The sequence below is a fragment of the Apodemus sylvaticus genome, chromosome 15 (genome assembly GCF_947179515.1).
Source record: "Apodemus sylvaticus chromosome 15, mApoSyl1.1, whole genome shotgun sequence".
In the NCBI taxonomy this organism is placed as follows: domain Eukaryota; kingdom Metazoa; phylum Chordata; class Mammalia; order Rodentia; family Muridae; genus Apodemus; species Apodemus sylvaticus.
The window spans coordinates 81,823,904-81,841,480 of NC_067486.1; the positions used below are offsets into that span (position 1 = coordinate 81,823,904).

Genomic DNA, 17,577 nt, shown 5'->3' on the forward strand with positions numbered 1-17,577 from the left:
TGCTTGACAAAGTTAGCTCTGGTTTTCTTTGGAATAATTCCTTTTGTTTCCCTGATGCTCAAGCAGTACTTTCCTGACAGTTTCAAGATCCGCTCACCAAATATTGATACTGTCATAGAAATGTTCACCAATAACATGTACACAAAAAGAAAATGTGAGAAATATGAATCATAATTCTAGTTTGATGAACATATTTCTATTAATATTCTGTGCAGAGGTTCTAATATAGACAGGGTGTCATTGGTATTTTCAGAATTACATAATAGTGATATATTTTAAACTAGTTTTGTAAGCAAGATTTGTTCTCAAATGTATGTCCACGTTAAAGACAAAATTTTGCAAGTGCACATACAGATATACTTTATATTACAAACTGGTTTTTAGAATGCTATAACAGATACACACATATTTAATAAAATGAAAAGTTAGATTTTGTCCCCTTACATTTTCCCTTGCACATCCATCCATCTTACAGAAGTCATCTATCTACTTTGTTGCTTGAACCTGCATCCTATATTAAAAAAATCATGCACATACACAAAGAAATAACATTTTTAAATATTGGCAAGGTGATTTCAAAGCCCAGTTATCAGTTTGTCTTTCTATGCAATTGACACTTTCCAATCTTTGCAGGACGTCTTTATGTAGATCAAATAGGGTGAATTGTTGCTATATACACATTTACTTATCTGGACTGTGACTATTTCTGCCATGTATTAATATTTCCAAGTATTAATACATTGTTGAGCTAGAACAAAATGATACTATATTTGAATTATTTGTGTTAATTCTAAAATGGACTGCCTTAAAATGCATGCTACCTCTATCAGAGCATCAGGTATCCAAACGCTTTAAAACTTAGGCACTCTCTGCTCTTCTCAGTCCATTTAACAATTTAAATTTATAATTATTTCATTTTACTGATTTAGACACACATTAATCATCTTCCATGAATTGACAATTGTGGTGAACAAACACAGTTGATGTCACTTTTCCATAATTAATATACTTACTGCAAGCTCTATAATAATTTTGATTTTTTCCCCTTATTCATTCTTTTACACTGACCTACACATTGTAATGTGCTCTACTGTGAGTAGAGCAACATGTGGTGAAACATGATTTTCATTACTGGTGTCACTGTAGAATATTGATAGCAGATGCATATGACTCTGAATAAGCCGGAGCAACTGAAGATTGATGCTCCTGACCTCTGTTCTTAGTAGCATGTGACCAATTACTTGTGCCAGTATAGTAGATTTCATATGACATCTTATAATAAACCTGCAAATGAAGGTAATTTGCATTACTGGCCCATCCCAGGCCATGTTAAGGGTTATATTATTTCTGTGTCATTGCCTGGTGCTGAACAGTCTTGAAAAGAATAGACCTGGTTTGTGAATTATGGCCTGTACTTTGCTTTTGATCACTCTCCTGTCTCTCTGTTCAGGTCAGTGAGCCTTTCCATGCAGCAGTTGGTATGCAACAGTGCACATCTTGTCTCTTATTTGCTACTGACCATTGGATTTCTCACCTGTTTCCAGGAACCATTTCCCAGGCTGTCGTGACTCAGGAATCTTCACTCACAACATCACCTGGTGAAACAGTCATACTCACTTGTCAATCTAGTACTGGAACTGTTACAACCAATAACTATGCCAACTGGGTCCAAGAAAAACCAGATCATTTATTTACTGGTATAATAGGTGGTACTAACAATCGAGCTCCAGGTGTTCCTGCTAGATTCTCGGGCTCCATTATTGGAGGCAAGGCTGCCCTTACCATCACAGGGGCACAGGCTGAGGATGAGGCGATGTATTTCTGTGCTCTCTGGTACAGCAACCATTTCCACAATGACATATGCAGATGAGGAAGTAGAACAAAAACACTCTGGTACAGCCTCATAACTACCATCTTCTTAACATGTGGCTACATCTCCATAGTCTGTTCTCTGTTACTGTAGAGGAGATTATAAAAGCTGTTGTCTCAAGCAACAAATGTTTAATTTTAACAAATTGTATAATAATTACATCTCGATGGCAAGCTTTATTTACCAACTTGACACAACACAGAATCATTGAGAAGAGAGGCTCAATGTACAGTTTACCTATATTGGGATGTCCTAAGGAACCTTTAATTAATTGATGGGGAAAGAGCATTGTGGTGGCTTCATGATTCAAACAGACTGCCCTGAACTTTATGAACTGGAAGTTAAGCAGAGTGCAAGCAAGCAATCGATAAAATATCAAAATATGCTCCTTTTCTAGTTGTTGAACTTGGAGTGTGTTGTGACTGGATGCTTAAAGTTCCTTTTGCTATGATTTCTCTGCAATAATGGACTGTAATCTGGAGCTGTGAATAGAAATAAGCTTTCTTTCACTAATTGATCTATCTTCTGGTATTTTAAGACAGAAACAGAAATGAGACTAAGGTATGTGTGTTCATAAAACTATTTCAGGTAGCATATGTCAGCCTTCACTGCCAGGAACTTTTCTCCAAGGGCTGGTACAACATGGTTTCTTTAAAGTAACTTCTTACTGCTTTCTTTAATTTGTTGCATATACCCAGCTACGACTGCCTCCTGTTTAATGTATGGGACCCTTGATTTCCCTGATAATGCCTATGTTACCCTGGATCCTAGTTCACCAGAAGCCTAAGTCTTAATAACTCCTCCACCAGCCAAAGGAACATAGTTGCAGATGCTTAAGCCTACTCAGACCTACCAGGAACCTTACTCTAGACATCAGAACATTGTAATTTTCTGTACCATGTGCAAATATTCTTCCTGGGAATTTCCATGGTATATGCTACCAAAAAGTATTCAGTTCAATCCCCATAAGAGATCATGGCATCTTATTTTCTTCTGAATGTAATTTTCTTTACTGAAAGTAGAAAAGTAACTTGAATAAGAAAGACAGAGATTGACAGAATTCAATAGACTGTTCTAGATTTGCCAATCCCAGGACTAAAACAAAACAAAACATAATGACAAAAGCAGCGTGTCTCCTCCACTAATGAGAACACTTATCTAAGTGATACAAAATGAAATTTATCTGAAGAAAGACATGACAAATAACCAAAAGTATTTATAATTATGTTCAAATTTTTCATAGAGGGCATGAATATAAATTTCAAAAGAGCAACAAATAGCTGAATGCTATATGATGTAAATTCAGAATATAAAAATATAATTCCCTGAATAAATATAATTACTGACATAAACACAAGCTGAAATAATGCTGTAAAAAAACTAATTATTCCAAACAGAAACTCTAGAATACCCTTATCAATAGAATAGACCACATAGTAAATAGACTTCCTAGGGAATATAGAAAAAGTATGTTACTCAGAATTGGCCAATAATGAATGAAAATACGTATAGAACACAGGAAATTTTTGAGACATCAGGAAAAGCCCCATCCTTCATATTATGCTGTAGTAGTAGTAATAGTAGTAGTAGTAGTAGTAGTACTGGTAGTAATAGTAGTAGTAGTAGAAGAAGAAGAAGAAGAAGAAGAAGAAGAAGAAGAAGAAGAAGAAGAAGAAGAAGAAGGAATGAATGAATGAATAGGATATGTTTTCAATAAAATCATAGAAGAAACAGTTTCAAAAACAGAGTGAAGAATACTCTTCCAAGTATAAGAAGCATATAGAACACAAAATAGAATGAAAAAAGAAACCCACCATGACATATTTTCTGGAAGCATAGGAAGCCTGGTGGAAATGGAATATTGAGAGAATGTGTGTTTGTAATAAGCAAGGGTTATTTAAGACTGATACTAATTGGTCCATGGTAAATTGGTGAAGTCGTTACCCATATAGTCTAGGCTCAAGAGAGATAGGAATGTTTTCCTTAGAAGGACAAGTATGAATATTACAGATGATTGGCTAGTGGGTAAAAATACTCAAAACATACAACTTCTTCCTTTTGGATATTTACATCCCAACATGTCCTATTTAGACCAGCTAAGTATCCCTCATGCTGTACCTAACTAATACACAAAGGTTCTATCTGTGTTAACGATTGTGAGAGCTTCCTCATTCCAGTGTGTTAAGGTTTGTGAGATCTTCCTTATTCCAGAATCATTGTATATGTTTCTCCTTGTTGGTTATTTCCTTATTACCCACTAGTGCCTAGCTAGGATTCCAAGACTAACACTATACAGGTTACAACAACATGGGAAAGGCTACTGAAAACTCTAAGCAAGAAAGGCCGAGTAAATTATAAAGTAAGCAAACAGAAAGATCACAGGATTATTTAATAAAAATTTTTAAATACTAAAGGACAAGGAAATTTTTTTCTGCTTCATTAATAATAATAATAATAATAATAATAATAAAACATGTTAAACCATGTGATTTAATTAGGGTTTCTATTGCTGTGAAGAAACACTAGGACCAAAGCAACTCTTATAAGGGACAACATTTAATTGTTACAGGTTCAGAGTTTCAGTCAATTATCATCAAGGCAGGAAGCATGGCAGTACCAGGGCAGGCAGGGTACTGGAAGAGCTGAGAGTTCTATATGTAACTGCCCACAGTTACATAGAACGGGTTACTGGGAAGGGAGGCAGGGGATGTATGGGAAGGTGGTGAAAAAAGATGGAGACTAAGAAAACACCAGTTGCTCAAAGTCTTGAGGTTTAATGGAGGACTCAGAAATTTATGGTTTCAGGCAAGACCCTTCCCCCAAATTCCAGGGTGTTTTCCCGGGGAGCTGGTCTGGCTGTTCACTGGGCATTGGTTCTACTGCTCAGGCTTCTGGGTGGGTCACCTGCTTGATTCAGGAATTTGTAGACCTGGAGGAACACAGAACTTAACCTTGGTCTGAGTTATCCACCCTAGGTGGAGGGGATTATGGCTAGCACAGGAATTCCTGCTAAAAGGCTGGAAGAGAAACTTCACCTTGGTCAATGCCATATTCATGCCAAGTGTCATGGCATCCAAATAAGGCTCTCTACATCTCCTCCCTTTTTATTAGTTTTAAGATGAGAAGGTAACAACTAAGTGGAAAGTCATCCATGGAAGGACAATGGGCATTAAGCATGGAGGAGAACTATTGACCTGGTCCTCCTAAATATTTATGGTGTCTTTTTTTGTTTTCTATACTCTTAGTTACATTTCAAATGATTTTCCCTTTCACATTTCCCCCCTCCTCATAAGTCCCATAAGCACTCTTCCCTCCACCCTTTCCCCAATCAACCCCTTCCCACATCTCAGTCCTGGTAATCCCCTAAAATGATGCATCAAGTCTTTCCAGGACCAGGGCACTCTCCTTCCTTCCTTCTTGGAAATGATTTGATATGTGAGTAGTGTCTTGGGTGTTTAAAGCTTCTGGGCTAATATCTACTTAGCAGTGTATTCTATGTGTATTCTTTTTTGATTGAGTTACCTCACTTAGGATGATATTTTCCAGATCCAACCATTTGCATAAAAAATTCATGAATTCATTGTTTTTAATTGCTGAGTAGTATTCCATTGTGTAAATATACCACATTTTCTGTATCCTTCTTCCATTGAGGGACATCTGGGTTCTTTCCAGCTTCAGGTTAATATAAATAAGGCTGCTATGAACATGGTGGAGCATGTGTCCTTATTGCATGCCAAGGAATCCTCTAGGTATGTACCAAGGAGTGGTATAGCAGGGTCCTCTGGAAGTGTCATGCCCAGTTTTCTGAAAAACCGCCAGACTGATTTCCAGAGTGGTTGAACTATCTTGCAATCCCACCAACATTGAATGAGTGTTCCTCTTTCTCCACATCCTTGCCAACACCTGTTTTCTCCTGAGTTTTTAAGCTTAGACATTCTAACTGGTGTGAGGTGAAATCTCAGGGTAGTTTTGACTTGCATTTCCCTAATGAGTACTGATGTTGAACATTTCTTAAGGTGCTTCTCAGCCATTCGAAGTTCTTCAGGTGAAAATTATTTGTTTAGCTCTGTACCCAACTTTTAATAAGGTTATTTTGTTCTCTGGGGTCTAACTTCTTGAATTCTTTGTATATATTGGATATTAGCCCTCTGTCGGATGTAGGGTTAGTGAAGATTTTTTTCTCAAAATGTTGGTTGCCCTTTTGTCCTTTTGCCCATGTCCTTTGCCTTACAGAAACTTTGTAATTTTATGAGGTCCCATTTGTCAATTCTTGATGTTAGAGCTTAAGCTATTGGTGTTCAGTTCAAGAAGTTTTCCCCTGGGCCCATGTCCTCAAGGCTCTTCCCCAGTTTCTTTTCTATTAGTTTTAGTGTGTCTGGTTTTATGTAGAGGTCCTTGATCCACTTGGAGTTGAGCTTAGTACAAGGAGATAAGAATGGATCAATTCACATTCTTCTGCATGCTGACCTCCAATTGAACCAGCACTATTTGTTGAAAAGGCTATCTTTTTTCCACTGGATGTTTTGAGATCCTTTGTCAAAGATCAAGTTACCATAGGTGTGTGGGTTCATTTCTGCGTCTTCAATCCTATTCCATTGATCCACTTACCCGCCACTGTACCAATTCCATGCATTCTTTAACACTATTGCTCAGTAGTATTGTTTGAGGTCTGGGATACTGATTCCCCGAGAACTTCTTTTACAGTTAAGAATAGTGTTAGCTATCCTGGGATTTTTTGCTATTCCAGATGAATTTGAGAATTTCTCTTTCTAACTCTATGAAGAACTGAGTTGAGATTTTGATGGGGACTGCATTGAATCTGTATATTGCTTTTGGCAAGATAGCCATTTTAACTATATTAATCCTGCCAATCCATGAGCATGGAAGATTTTTCCACTTTATGAGGTCTTCTTCGATTTCCTTCTTCAGAGACCTGAAGTTCTTGTCATACAGATCTTTTGCATGTTTCATTAGAGTCACACCAAGATACTTTATATTGTTTGTGACTATTGTGAAGGGTGTCCTTTCCCTAATTTCTTTCTCAGCCTGCTTATCCCTTGAGTATAAGAAGGCTACTGATTTTCTTGAGTTGATTTTATAACCAGCCACTTTGCTGAAATTGTTTATCAGCTGTCTGAGTTCTCTGGTGGAGTTTTTTGGGTCACGTAAGTATAATGTCATATCATCTGCAAATAGTGATAGTTTGACTTCTTCCTTTCCCATTTGTATCCCTTTGGCCTCCTTATGTTGTCTAATTTCGCTAGTTAGAACTTTAAGTAGTGTATTGAAAAGATATGCAGAGAGGCAGTAGCCCTGTCTAGACCCTGATTTTACTGGGATCACTTCAAGTTTCTCTCCATTTAGTTTGATGTTGGCTACTGGTCTTCTTTGAAGGTCTGGTCCTGTTTTTTTTTTGTTTGTTTGTTTGTTTGTTTTTTGGTTTTGTTTTTTTTTTTTTTTTGGTTGGAAGACATTCAATGACCACTTCTATTTCTGGGACAGTTTAGATGATCTATATGATCCTGATTTAATTTTGGTATTTGGTATTGTCTAGGAAATTGTCCATTTCCTCCAAAATTTCCAGTTTTGTTATGTATATGCATTTGTAGTAGGATCTGATGATTTTTTGAATTTCCTCAGTTTCTGTTGTTATATCTCCCTTTTCATTTCTAAATTTGTTAATTTGGATACTGTCTCTGTGCTCTCTAGTTAGTCTGGCTAAGGGTTTATCTATCTTGTTGATTTTCTCAAAGAACCAGCTCCTGATTTTGTTGATTCTTTGTATGGTTCTCTTTGTTTCTACTTGATTGATTTCAGCCCTGAGTTTGATGATTTCCTGTCTTTACTCCTCTTGCGTGAATAAGCTTCTTTTTGTTCCAGGGCTTTTAGGTGTGCTGTTAAGCTGCTACTATATGCTCTCTCCAGTTACTTGTAGAGGCACTCAGGGCTATGAGTTTTCCTCTTAGCATTGCTTTCATTGTGTCCAATAAATTTGGGTATGTTGTACCTTCGTTTTCATTAAATTCTAAAAAGTCTTTGATTTCTTTCTTTATTTCTTCCTTGACCAAGATATCATTGAGTAGAGTATTGTTCAGCTTCCATGTGTAAGTGGGCTTTCTTTTGTTTTTGATGCTACTTCTTGTATTCCATAGCTGCCTGCAGAAATTATGAACTGGGTTGCTGGAACAGAACCTGAGGGATAGATGGGGAAGGGGCGAAGAGAACAAGGCCAGGACAATTCTTTACCAATTGAGGCCCCAACTTTAATGGTGATCAGACCTTTTAACATTTTGGGTAAGCCCCCCCCCCACTCCAGGCTGAGCTCCAGGGAAGTCATCTGGCCATCCTTGGCTCCACTGCTCAGACAGCTGGGTGGGTCATGTGCTTAAGTCAGGAATTCATAGACCTGGAGGAACAAAGAGCTTAACCTTCACACTGAACTTCTCCACCCTTGGTGGAGCAGGATCGAACCTGTTCAACTAGGCTGGGGGAAGTTCACCTTGACCAAGATCAATGTCAAGTACACTTTTAGCACTCCACCCTAGGATAAAAATTCCTGCTGTAACCTACTTCCCTATTATGGCCTAACATCAGATTTCTGCCTGAAGCCAGGAATTGTCCTTGGCCAATGTCAAGTTCCTACCATGTGGCATGATACTCCAATAAGGCTCTGTATGGCTACTGAAGACCACTCTTTCTCCTGGGACCTGATTGGAGGCAAAGGATTAGTTTGATCTTCTTATATCTGTTGAGGACTGTCTTATGACCAATTATATGGTCAAATTTGGAGAAGGTACCATGAGGTGTGTGTGTGTGTGTGTGTGTGTGTGTGTGTGTGTGTGTGTGTGTGTGTTAAATCCAATTGGTCCAAAGCTTCAATTAGTTTCATTGTGTCCCTGTTTAGTTTCTATTTTCCTGATCAGTCCATTGAGGATAGTGGAGTGTTGAAGTCACGCACAATTATTGTGTTAGGTGCAATGTGTGATTTGAGCTTTAGTAAAGTTACTTTTATGAATGAGGGTGCCCTTGCATTTAGAGCATAGATGTTCAGAATTGAGAGTTCTTCTTGGTGGATTTTTCCTTTGACCAGTAAGAAGTGTCCTTCCATGTCTCTTTTCATGACTTTAGGTTGAAAGTCAATTTTATCTGATATTAGAATGGCTACTCAGACTTGTTTCCTGAGACCATTTGCTTGTAAAATTGTCTTCTGGCCTTTTAATCTGAAGTAGTGTTTGTCTTTGACACTAAGGTGTGTTTCCTGTATGCAGCAAAAAGTAGGGTCATGTTTATTTATCCAGTCTGTTAGTCTATGTCTTTTTATTGGAGAATTGAGTCCATTGATGTTAAGAGATATTAAAGAATAGTAATTATTACTTCCTGTTATTTCTGGTGTTATTTTTATGTTTGAGTGGTTATCTTCTTTTGGGTTTGATGAAAGAAGGTTATCTTGCTTTTTCCAGGGTGTAGTTACCCTCCTTGTATGAGTGTTTTCCACCTATTATCCTTTGTAGGGCTGGGTTTGTGGAAAGATATTATGTAAATTTGGTTTTATTATGGATCTGAGTTCTATGTGGATCCAGTAGGAGATCCACTTGTATAGGTTTTGATGCTAGGGAGTTGATTTTTTGCCAAAGACCCTGCAAGTGTCTTTAACAGATATGCCAGTTTTCAATTCAGGTGAGCCAGGGTGGAGACAGCCAGTCTGCTTAAAATACAAGGTCAAGAGTTAGAAGAAAAACAGGATTAACTTGTCTGTGCATGTCCGTATTATCCAATTCAGTTGCAAATTAGCAACATTCAGATACAAAGCCTGGCTTCCCAGTATAGGGGAAGTGTCTTTGAGAATCAAAGAGACTGTTTTTTACAGGTAAGCTCCAAAAAACCTGCTGATAAAGTTTGTTAGCCATCCTTTAGTAACTAGAATCATAATTACTAGAAGATCCAGGATCTGTGTCCACTTGACAAACCAATCTTTTGGGCAGCTCCATTTTCTTTTTGTGAAAAAATGCAAAGAGAACCACTTCCCCATATCAAAACAGGGTCTGGATCATTCCATGTATTAGTTAAAGTGCCCCACCATTTCAGCATGGCATCAGAATTGGAAGTGACTGGATGCCAGTGGCGATCCACTGCAGACTGACCTTTAGCATCAGTTTGCAAAAGATTCAAAACAAATAAGACCTGCTAGGTCTCTTCATCAATAGCATCTTTTATAAGTGCCCAGAGGCAGAGGCAGTATTATCTGCCAAGGTGGCTCTTAGCGCTTTTCTAACTTTTTCCCAGGTTCTCTTATGTAAAGTTCTTTTATTTTGGAACCATGGGCAACAAGAATTTATCTGATCTAATAAACCTTCTAAACATTGTTCTTCAAGCCCCACTTCTTTCACCTGAAGCAGCTCTTGAAGACTGCAGACAAACACCTGTTTAGAAGTTCCTATCACATTTTCTACTGTCAGCCCCTAAGAGAATTCAGCGTTGGGTCGATGCTGTCCCACTTAGTCCATATCCTTCTGCACCTACAACAACACTCTCAAAAAGGTGAAATTTTAGACTATTTAACTCCTGTAGTTGCTTACCATGCAGGATACAGTCTTTTTCCATTTTCTGCAAAGCTTCACCAAGACAGGGTCACCTTGGGAGACCTTCCCATGTCTGGCCATGCGTTCTGGCACCAATCTGTAACTGCCCACAGTTACATCGAACAGGTTACCTGAAAGGGAAGCTGGGAATATATGGGAAGGCAGCAAAAAAAGATGGAGACTAAGACAACACCAGCTACAGAGAAAGAAGTTAGGGAAATGACACCTTTCACAATAGCCACAAACAACATAAAGTATCTTGGTGTGACTCTAAACAAACAAGTGAAAGATCTATAGGGCAAGAACTTCAGGTGAAGAAGAAAATTGAAGAAGACCTCAGAAAATGGAAAAATCTGCCATGCTCATGGATTGGCAGGATTAATATAGTTAAAATGGCCATCTTGGCAAAAGCAATCTACAGATTCAACGCAATCCCCATCAAAATCCCAACTCAGTTCTTCACAGAGTTAGAAAAAGCAATCCTCAAATTCATCTGGAATAAAAAAAAACTCAGGATAGCTAAAACTATTCTCAACAACAAAAGAAATTCTGGGGGAGTCAGTATCCCTGACTTCAAGCAATAATACAAAGCAATAGTGTTAAAAACTGCATGGTATTGACACAGTGACAGACAAGTGGACCAATGGAATAGAACTGAAGATCCAGAAATGAATCCACACACCTATGGTCACTTGATCTTCGACAAAGGAGCCGAAAACATCCAGTGAAAAACAGATACCCTTTTCAACAAATGGTGCTGGTTCAATTGGAGGTCAGCATGCAGAAGAATGTGAATTGATCCATTCTTATTTCCATGTACTAAACTCCACTCCAAGTGGATCAAGGACCTCCACATAAAACCAGACACACTAAAACTAATAGAAAAGAAAGTGGGGAAAACCCTTGAGGACATGGGCACAGGGGAAAAGTTCCTGAACAGAACACCAATAGCTTATGCTCTAAGATCAAGAATTGACAAATGGAACCTCATAAAATTACAAAGTTTCTGTAAGGCAAAGGACACTGTTGAAAGGACAAAGCCGCAACCAACAAATTACGAAAGGATATTCACCTACCCTACATCTGATAGAGGACTCATATCCAACATATACAAAGAACCCAAGAAGTTAGACCCCAGGAAAACAAATAACCCTATTAAAAAATGGGGTACAGATCAAAACAAAGAATTTTCACCTGAAGAAACTCAGATGGCCAAGAGGCACTTTAAGAAGTGCTCAACATCATTAGTCATTAGGGAAATGCAAGTCAAAACCACCCTGAGATTTCGCCTTACACCAGTCAGAATGGCTAAGGTCAAAAACTCAGGAGACAGCAGGTGTTGGCGAGGATATGGAGAAAGAGGAACACTCCTCCACTGCTGGTGGAGCTGTAAGATGGTACAACCACTTAGGAAATCAGTCTGGCGGTCCCTCAGAAAACTGGACAGGACACTTCTGGAGGACCCTGCCATACCTCTCCTGGGCATATACCCAAAGGATTCCCCAGCACGCAATAAAGACACATGCTCCATTATGTTCATAGCAGTCTTATTTATAATAGCCAGAAGCTGGAAAGAACCCAGATGTCCCTCAAAGGAGGAATGGATACAGAAAATGTGGTATATTTACACAATGGAATACTAGTCAGCAATTAGAAACAATGAATTCACAAAATTTTTAGGCAAATGGTTTGATCTGGAAAATATCATCCTAAGCGAGGTAACCCAATCACAAAAGAAAACGCATGGAATGCAATCTCTGATAAGTGGATATTAATTAGCCCAGAAGCTCTGAATACCCAAGGCCCAAATAGTATAACAACTGACTCCCATGAAGAAGTATGGAGAGGGTCCTGATCTTGGAAAGGATTGATCTAGCATTGGAGGGGAGTATCAGGACAGAGAAAAAGGAGAGAAGTAATTGGAGAATGGGTGAAGAGAAAAAGGTTTATGGGACATATGGGGAGGGGGGATCTGGGAAAAGGGAAATAATTTGGAATGTAAACAAAGAATATAGAAAATAAAAATATATATATTATGAAAAAAATTCAAAAAAAGAGGCGGATGGAGAAAGGGAATTGGGTTGAAAATGGAATGGTGATAGAAATGAGGGTTCTGGAGAAGGTGTGTAAAGGGACAGGATAGATGGCTAGATGGACATGAGAATGAATCGAAATCTGGAACAGGCATGGGTCAGGAAATGGGGGCATCTCCAAAATGTGACAGAGACCTGTGATAAGGAAGGTCCCAAAGAATCAATAGGTATGACTTTAGATGTGGCTCTCAGCATTGGAGAAACAGAACCTGAAGAAGCCATCATGAAGTAGCCATGTAGAAACCCTAGTGAAGCAATAACAACATCATGCCACCCACAAAATTTTGATCCAAAATTTATCCTGCCCAGAAAAATTGCAGTGATGGGGAATGTAGCAAAGACACAGGAAATGGCCAAGCTACTCAGAGGAGCAGTGAAGGCGATTATGAGCATTAAACACTTTGAATTTGGCAATGAGAGGGATATAAAATGACTATCTTAAAAAGTTAAATAAATAAAAATTAAAGAAGAAACAAAAAAATAAATCATCAAAACATCAAACTATGAAATTAGCAAAACCATGACTACAGGTAATATGAAATTGTATATATATATATATATATATATATATATATATATATATATATATATTCACTTAAACAAAGAACAGGTAATTGAAAAGATAAGTATTTTTACAAGGACTTGGCCTCCTCAGGCAGAGTACAAAGAAAGAAAACATATTAATAAAACTTGGTATTTAAACAGACATCCTCTATTTTGTTTGAAAATAAGAGGTCCTAGAACAAGGACCATCATATTCAGATAATCAGAAGAACATGCTGTTAAGACCTATATTATACCAAATTAGATATTAAAATATGATTGGAAATTTTTCAAATTGCATAAAACTTATCAAAATAAACCAATATAAAGTAAAAATATAAAATACTGTAACTAGTAATAAAAATAAAAGCCTCTCAACTTTAAAAGCCCAGGAGCAAATGAATTCACCAAAGAATTCTCACTAAATTTCAAAAGAAATAACAATACCAATTCCATAAAACAGAAAAGAATAATGGGATTTCACTTAATGCTTATGAATCTAGTATTGCACTGATATAAACAATATATGATGAAAACTATAGAAAATGCAAATTAAGAATTAAGTCTTTTATGCATGTAGAAGACAAAATCTTTAGTAGAATTTTGGTAACACAATTCAAAATTCTATCAATAAAAGTTTTCATTATGATCAAGTTGGTTCTACTTTTCATGATGATAACGAAGATGACAATGATGATAATGATAATGAAGATGACAATGATGATGATGATGATGATGGTGATGATAGTGGTGGTGGTGGTAGTGTTGGTGGTGGTGATGTGTATAAGTGACCAATATCAATCACACAAATAGTCTGAAAGGCAGAAATTATACAACAATATTATTAAAATGAAAAAGACCACAGACCTAATACTTTTAGCAAATGGCAGGATCAAAAATTAACACACACACACACACACACACAAACACTCACAGGAGATTTCATATATACCAAAACTTGAAAATATTGGGGAAAATATTTCATTGACAAATAGAAAACCATACCAAACCAAACTAAACCAAACACTAGAATTGCACCTAATAAAGGTGAGGAAAAAGATCTACAAGTCACCAAAAGGAAAAAGAAAAAAGAAAGAAAAGTTAAGGTCAAGAAAGTTAGGGAAGGGAAGGGAAGGGAAGGGAAGGGAAGGGAAGGGAAGGGGAGGGGAGGGGAGGGGAGGGGAGGGGAGGGGAGGGGAGGGGAGGGGAGGGGAGGGGAGGGGAGGGGAGGGGAGGGGAGGGGAGGGAAGGGAAGGGAAGGGAAGGGAAGGGAAGGGAAGGGAAGGGAAGGGAAGGGAAGGGAAGGGAAGGGAAGGGAAGGGAAGGGAAGGGAAGGGAGAATGAATGAAAGAAATTAAGAAATTAAAGATTATGCCTTCAGATCTCCGCTTCGGGATCCAGAACAGCCTGGGCTACAACACCACATCTCAAGGCCCTGCAAGAGGCTAGAGGGTCACCCGGGAGGCCAGATGGGAGGAGTTTGTGTGCTCTGCTGAGTCCAGGAGTCCCTGGGCAGGAGCCTTCAGGTCTCTGCTTCGGGATCTGAACAGCCTGGGCCACAGCACCCTGTCTCCAGGCAGTGCAGGAGGTCACTGTGCACCAGAGGCCAGCTGGGAAGAGGCAGCTTGCACTGGTTAGTCCAGCATTGACAAGACCAACTAACACCAGTGAGAACTAGATGGCAAATGGCAAATGCAGGAACGTCACTAACAGAAATCAAGGCAATATGGCAGCATCTGAACCCAATTCTCTTTTAACAGCATGTCCTGGATACCCCATCACACAAGAAAAACAAGATTTGGATTTAAAATCACTCGTCGTGATGCTGGGAAGGACATACTTAAAGAAATTCAGTAGAAAATGGATCAAAAGTTAGAATCCCTTACAAAGGAAACACAAAAATAATTGAAAGAAATTCAGGAGAATATAAAAGCCTCTAAGGAGGAAATGCAAAAATCACTTAAATACAGGAGAATTTTGGTCAACAGGTAGAGGTCATGAAAGGGAAAACACAAATATCTCTTAAAGAATTACAGGAAAGCACAAACAAGAAAGTGAAGGAGCTAAGCAAAACCATCCAGGATCTAAAATCAGAAGTAGAAATAACTAAGAAAACTCAAAGGGAGACAACTTTGGAGATAGAAAACCTTGGAAAGAAATCAGGGGACATAGATGCAAATATCAACAACAGAATACAAGAGATAGAAGAAAGAATCTCAGATGCTGAAGATACCTTAGAAACCATGGACTCAACAGTCAAAGAAAATGCAAAATGCAAAAAGCTTGTAACCCAAAACATCTATGAAATCCAGGACACAATGAGAAGACCAAACCTAAGGATTATAGGCATTGATGAGAGTAAAGATTTACAACTTAAAGGGCCAGCAAATATCTTCAATAAAATTATGGAAGAAAACTTCCATAACCTAAAGAGAGAGATGCCCATGAATATACAAGAAGCCTACAGAACTCTAAACAGACAGGACCAGAACAGAACTAACCCCCCCCCACCCCATCACATAATGATCAAAACCCCAAATGTACTAAAAAAAGAAAGAATATTAAAGGTAGTAAGAGAAAAGGGCCAAGTAACATACAAAGGAAGACCTATCAGAATCACAGCAGACTTCTCACCTGACACTATGAAAGCTAGAAGATCCTAGACAGATCTCATGCAAACTGTAAGAGAACACAAAGGCCAGCCAAAATTACTATACACAGCAAAACTCTCAATCACCATAGATGGAGAAACTAAGATATTCCATGACAAAACCAATTTACCCAATATCTTTCCACAAACCCAGCCCTACAAAGGATAATAGGAGGAAAACACCAATACAAGGAGGGAAACTTCACCCTGGAAAAGCAAGATAGCAACCTTCTTTCATCAAACCCAAAAGAAGATAACCAATCAAATTTAAAAAATAACATCAAAAATGACAGGAAGTAATAATCAGTATTCCTTAATATCTCTTAACATCAGTGGGTTCAATGCCCCAATAAAAAGACATAGACTAACCGACTGGATATATAAACAGGACCCTAGATTTTGCTGCATACAGGAAACATACCTCATTGTCAAAGACAAACACTACCTTAGAGTAAAAGGCCGGCAGACAATTTTACAAGCAAATGGTCTCAGGAAACAAGCTGGAGTAGCTATTCTAATATCAGATAAAATTGACTTTCAGCCTAAAGTCATCAAAAGTGAATCTGAGGGACAATTCTTGCTGGTCAAAGGAAAAATACAACAAGAAGAACTGTCAGTCCTGAACATTTATGCTCCAAATGCAAGATATTGGGTAAACTTGGTTTTGTCATGGAATATCTTAGTTTCTCCTCATTCATAAAAGAAACTTTACTAAAGCTCAAAGCACACATTGCACCTAACACATTAATTGTGGGTGACTTCAACACTGCACTTTCCTCAATGGACTGATCAGGAAAACAGAAACTGAACAGGGACACAGTGAAACTAATTGAAGCTTTGGACCAATTAGATTTAACAGAAATATATAGAACATTCTATCCTAAATCAAAAGAATCTACCTTTTTCTCAGCACCTCATGGTACCTTCTCAAAAATCTACCATATAATTGGTCACAAGACAGACCTCAACAAATATAAGAAGATCGAAATAATCCCATGCCTCCTATCAGATCACTATGGAGTAAAAGTGATCTTCAATAGCAACAAAAACAACAGAAAATCCACATACACGTGGAAACTGAACAATATTCTACTCAATGATACCTTGGTCAAGGAAGAAATAAAGAAAGAAATTAAAGACTTTTTAGAACTTAATGAAATTGAAGACACAACATACCCAAATCTATGGGACACAATGAAAGCAGTGCTAAGAGGAAAACTCATAGCCCTGAGTGCCTCCAAAAAGAAAATGGAGAGAGCATACACTAACAGCTTAATAACACACCTGAAAGCCCTGGAACAAAAAGAAGCTATTTCACCCAGGAGGAGTAGAAGACAGGAAATCATCAAACTCAGGGCCGAAATCAATCAAGTAGAAACAAAGAGAACCATACAAAGAATCAACAAAATCAGGAGCTGGTTCTTTGAGAAAATCAACAAGATAGATAAACCCTTAGCCAGACTAACCAAAGGGCACAGAGACAGTATACAGATTAACAAACTTAGAAATGAAAAGGGAGATATAACAACAGAAACTGAGGAAATTCAAAAAATCATCAGATCCTACTACAAAAGCCTATACTCAACACAACTGGAGAATCTGGAGGAAATGGACAGTTTCCTAGACAGATATCCGACACCAAAACTAAATCAGAATCAAATAGATCAACTAAACAGTCCCGTAACACCTGAAGAAATAAAAAGGGTCATAGAAAGTCTCCCAACCAAAAAAAGCACGGGACCAAATGGCTTCAGTGCAGAATTCTATCAGACCTTCATAGAAGACCTAACACCAATACTCTTCAAACTATTCCACAAAATAGAAACAGAAGGAACTCTACCC

General features: G+C 38.0%; 1 gene segment (V, D, J or C); it reads left to right on the top strand.

The window, feature by feature from the left end:
- The first annotated feature begins 1,334 nt into the window (after positions 1–1,334).
- LOC127665858 (Ig lambda-1 chain V region S43-like) overlaps positions 1,335–17,577 on the top strand; it is a 440,110-nt gene continuing 423,867 nt past the window's right edge. Inside the window, 2 exon segments of the V gene segment in view lie at positions 1,335–1,450; positions 1,545–1,848. Of these exon segments, the coding sequence occupies positions 1,405–1,450; positions 1,545–1,848 (350 nt within the window).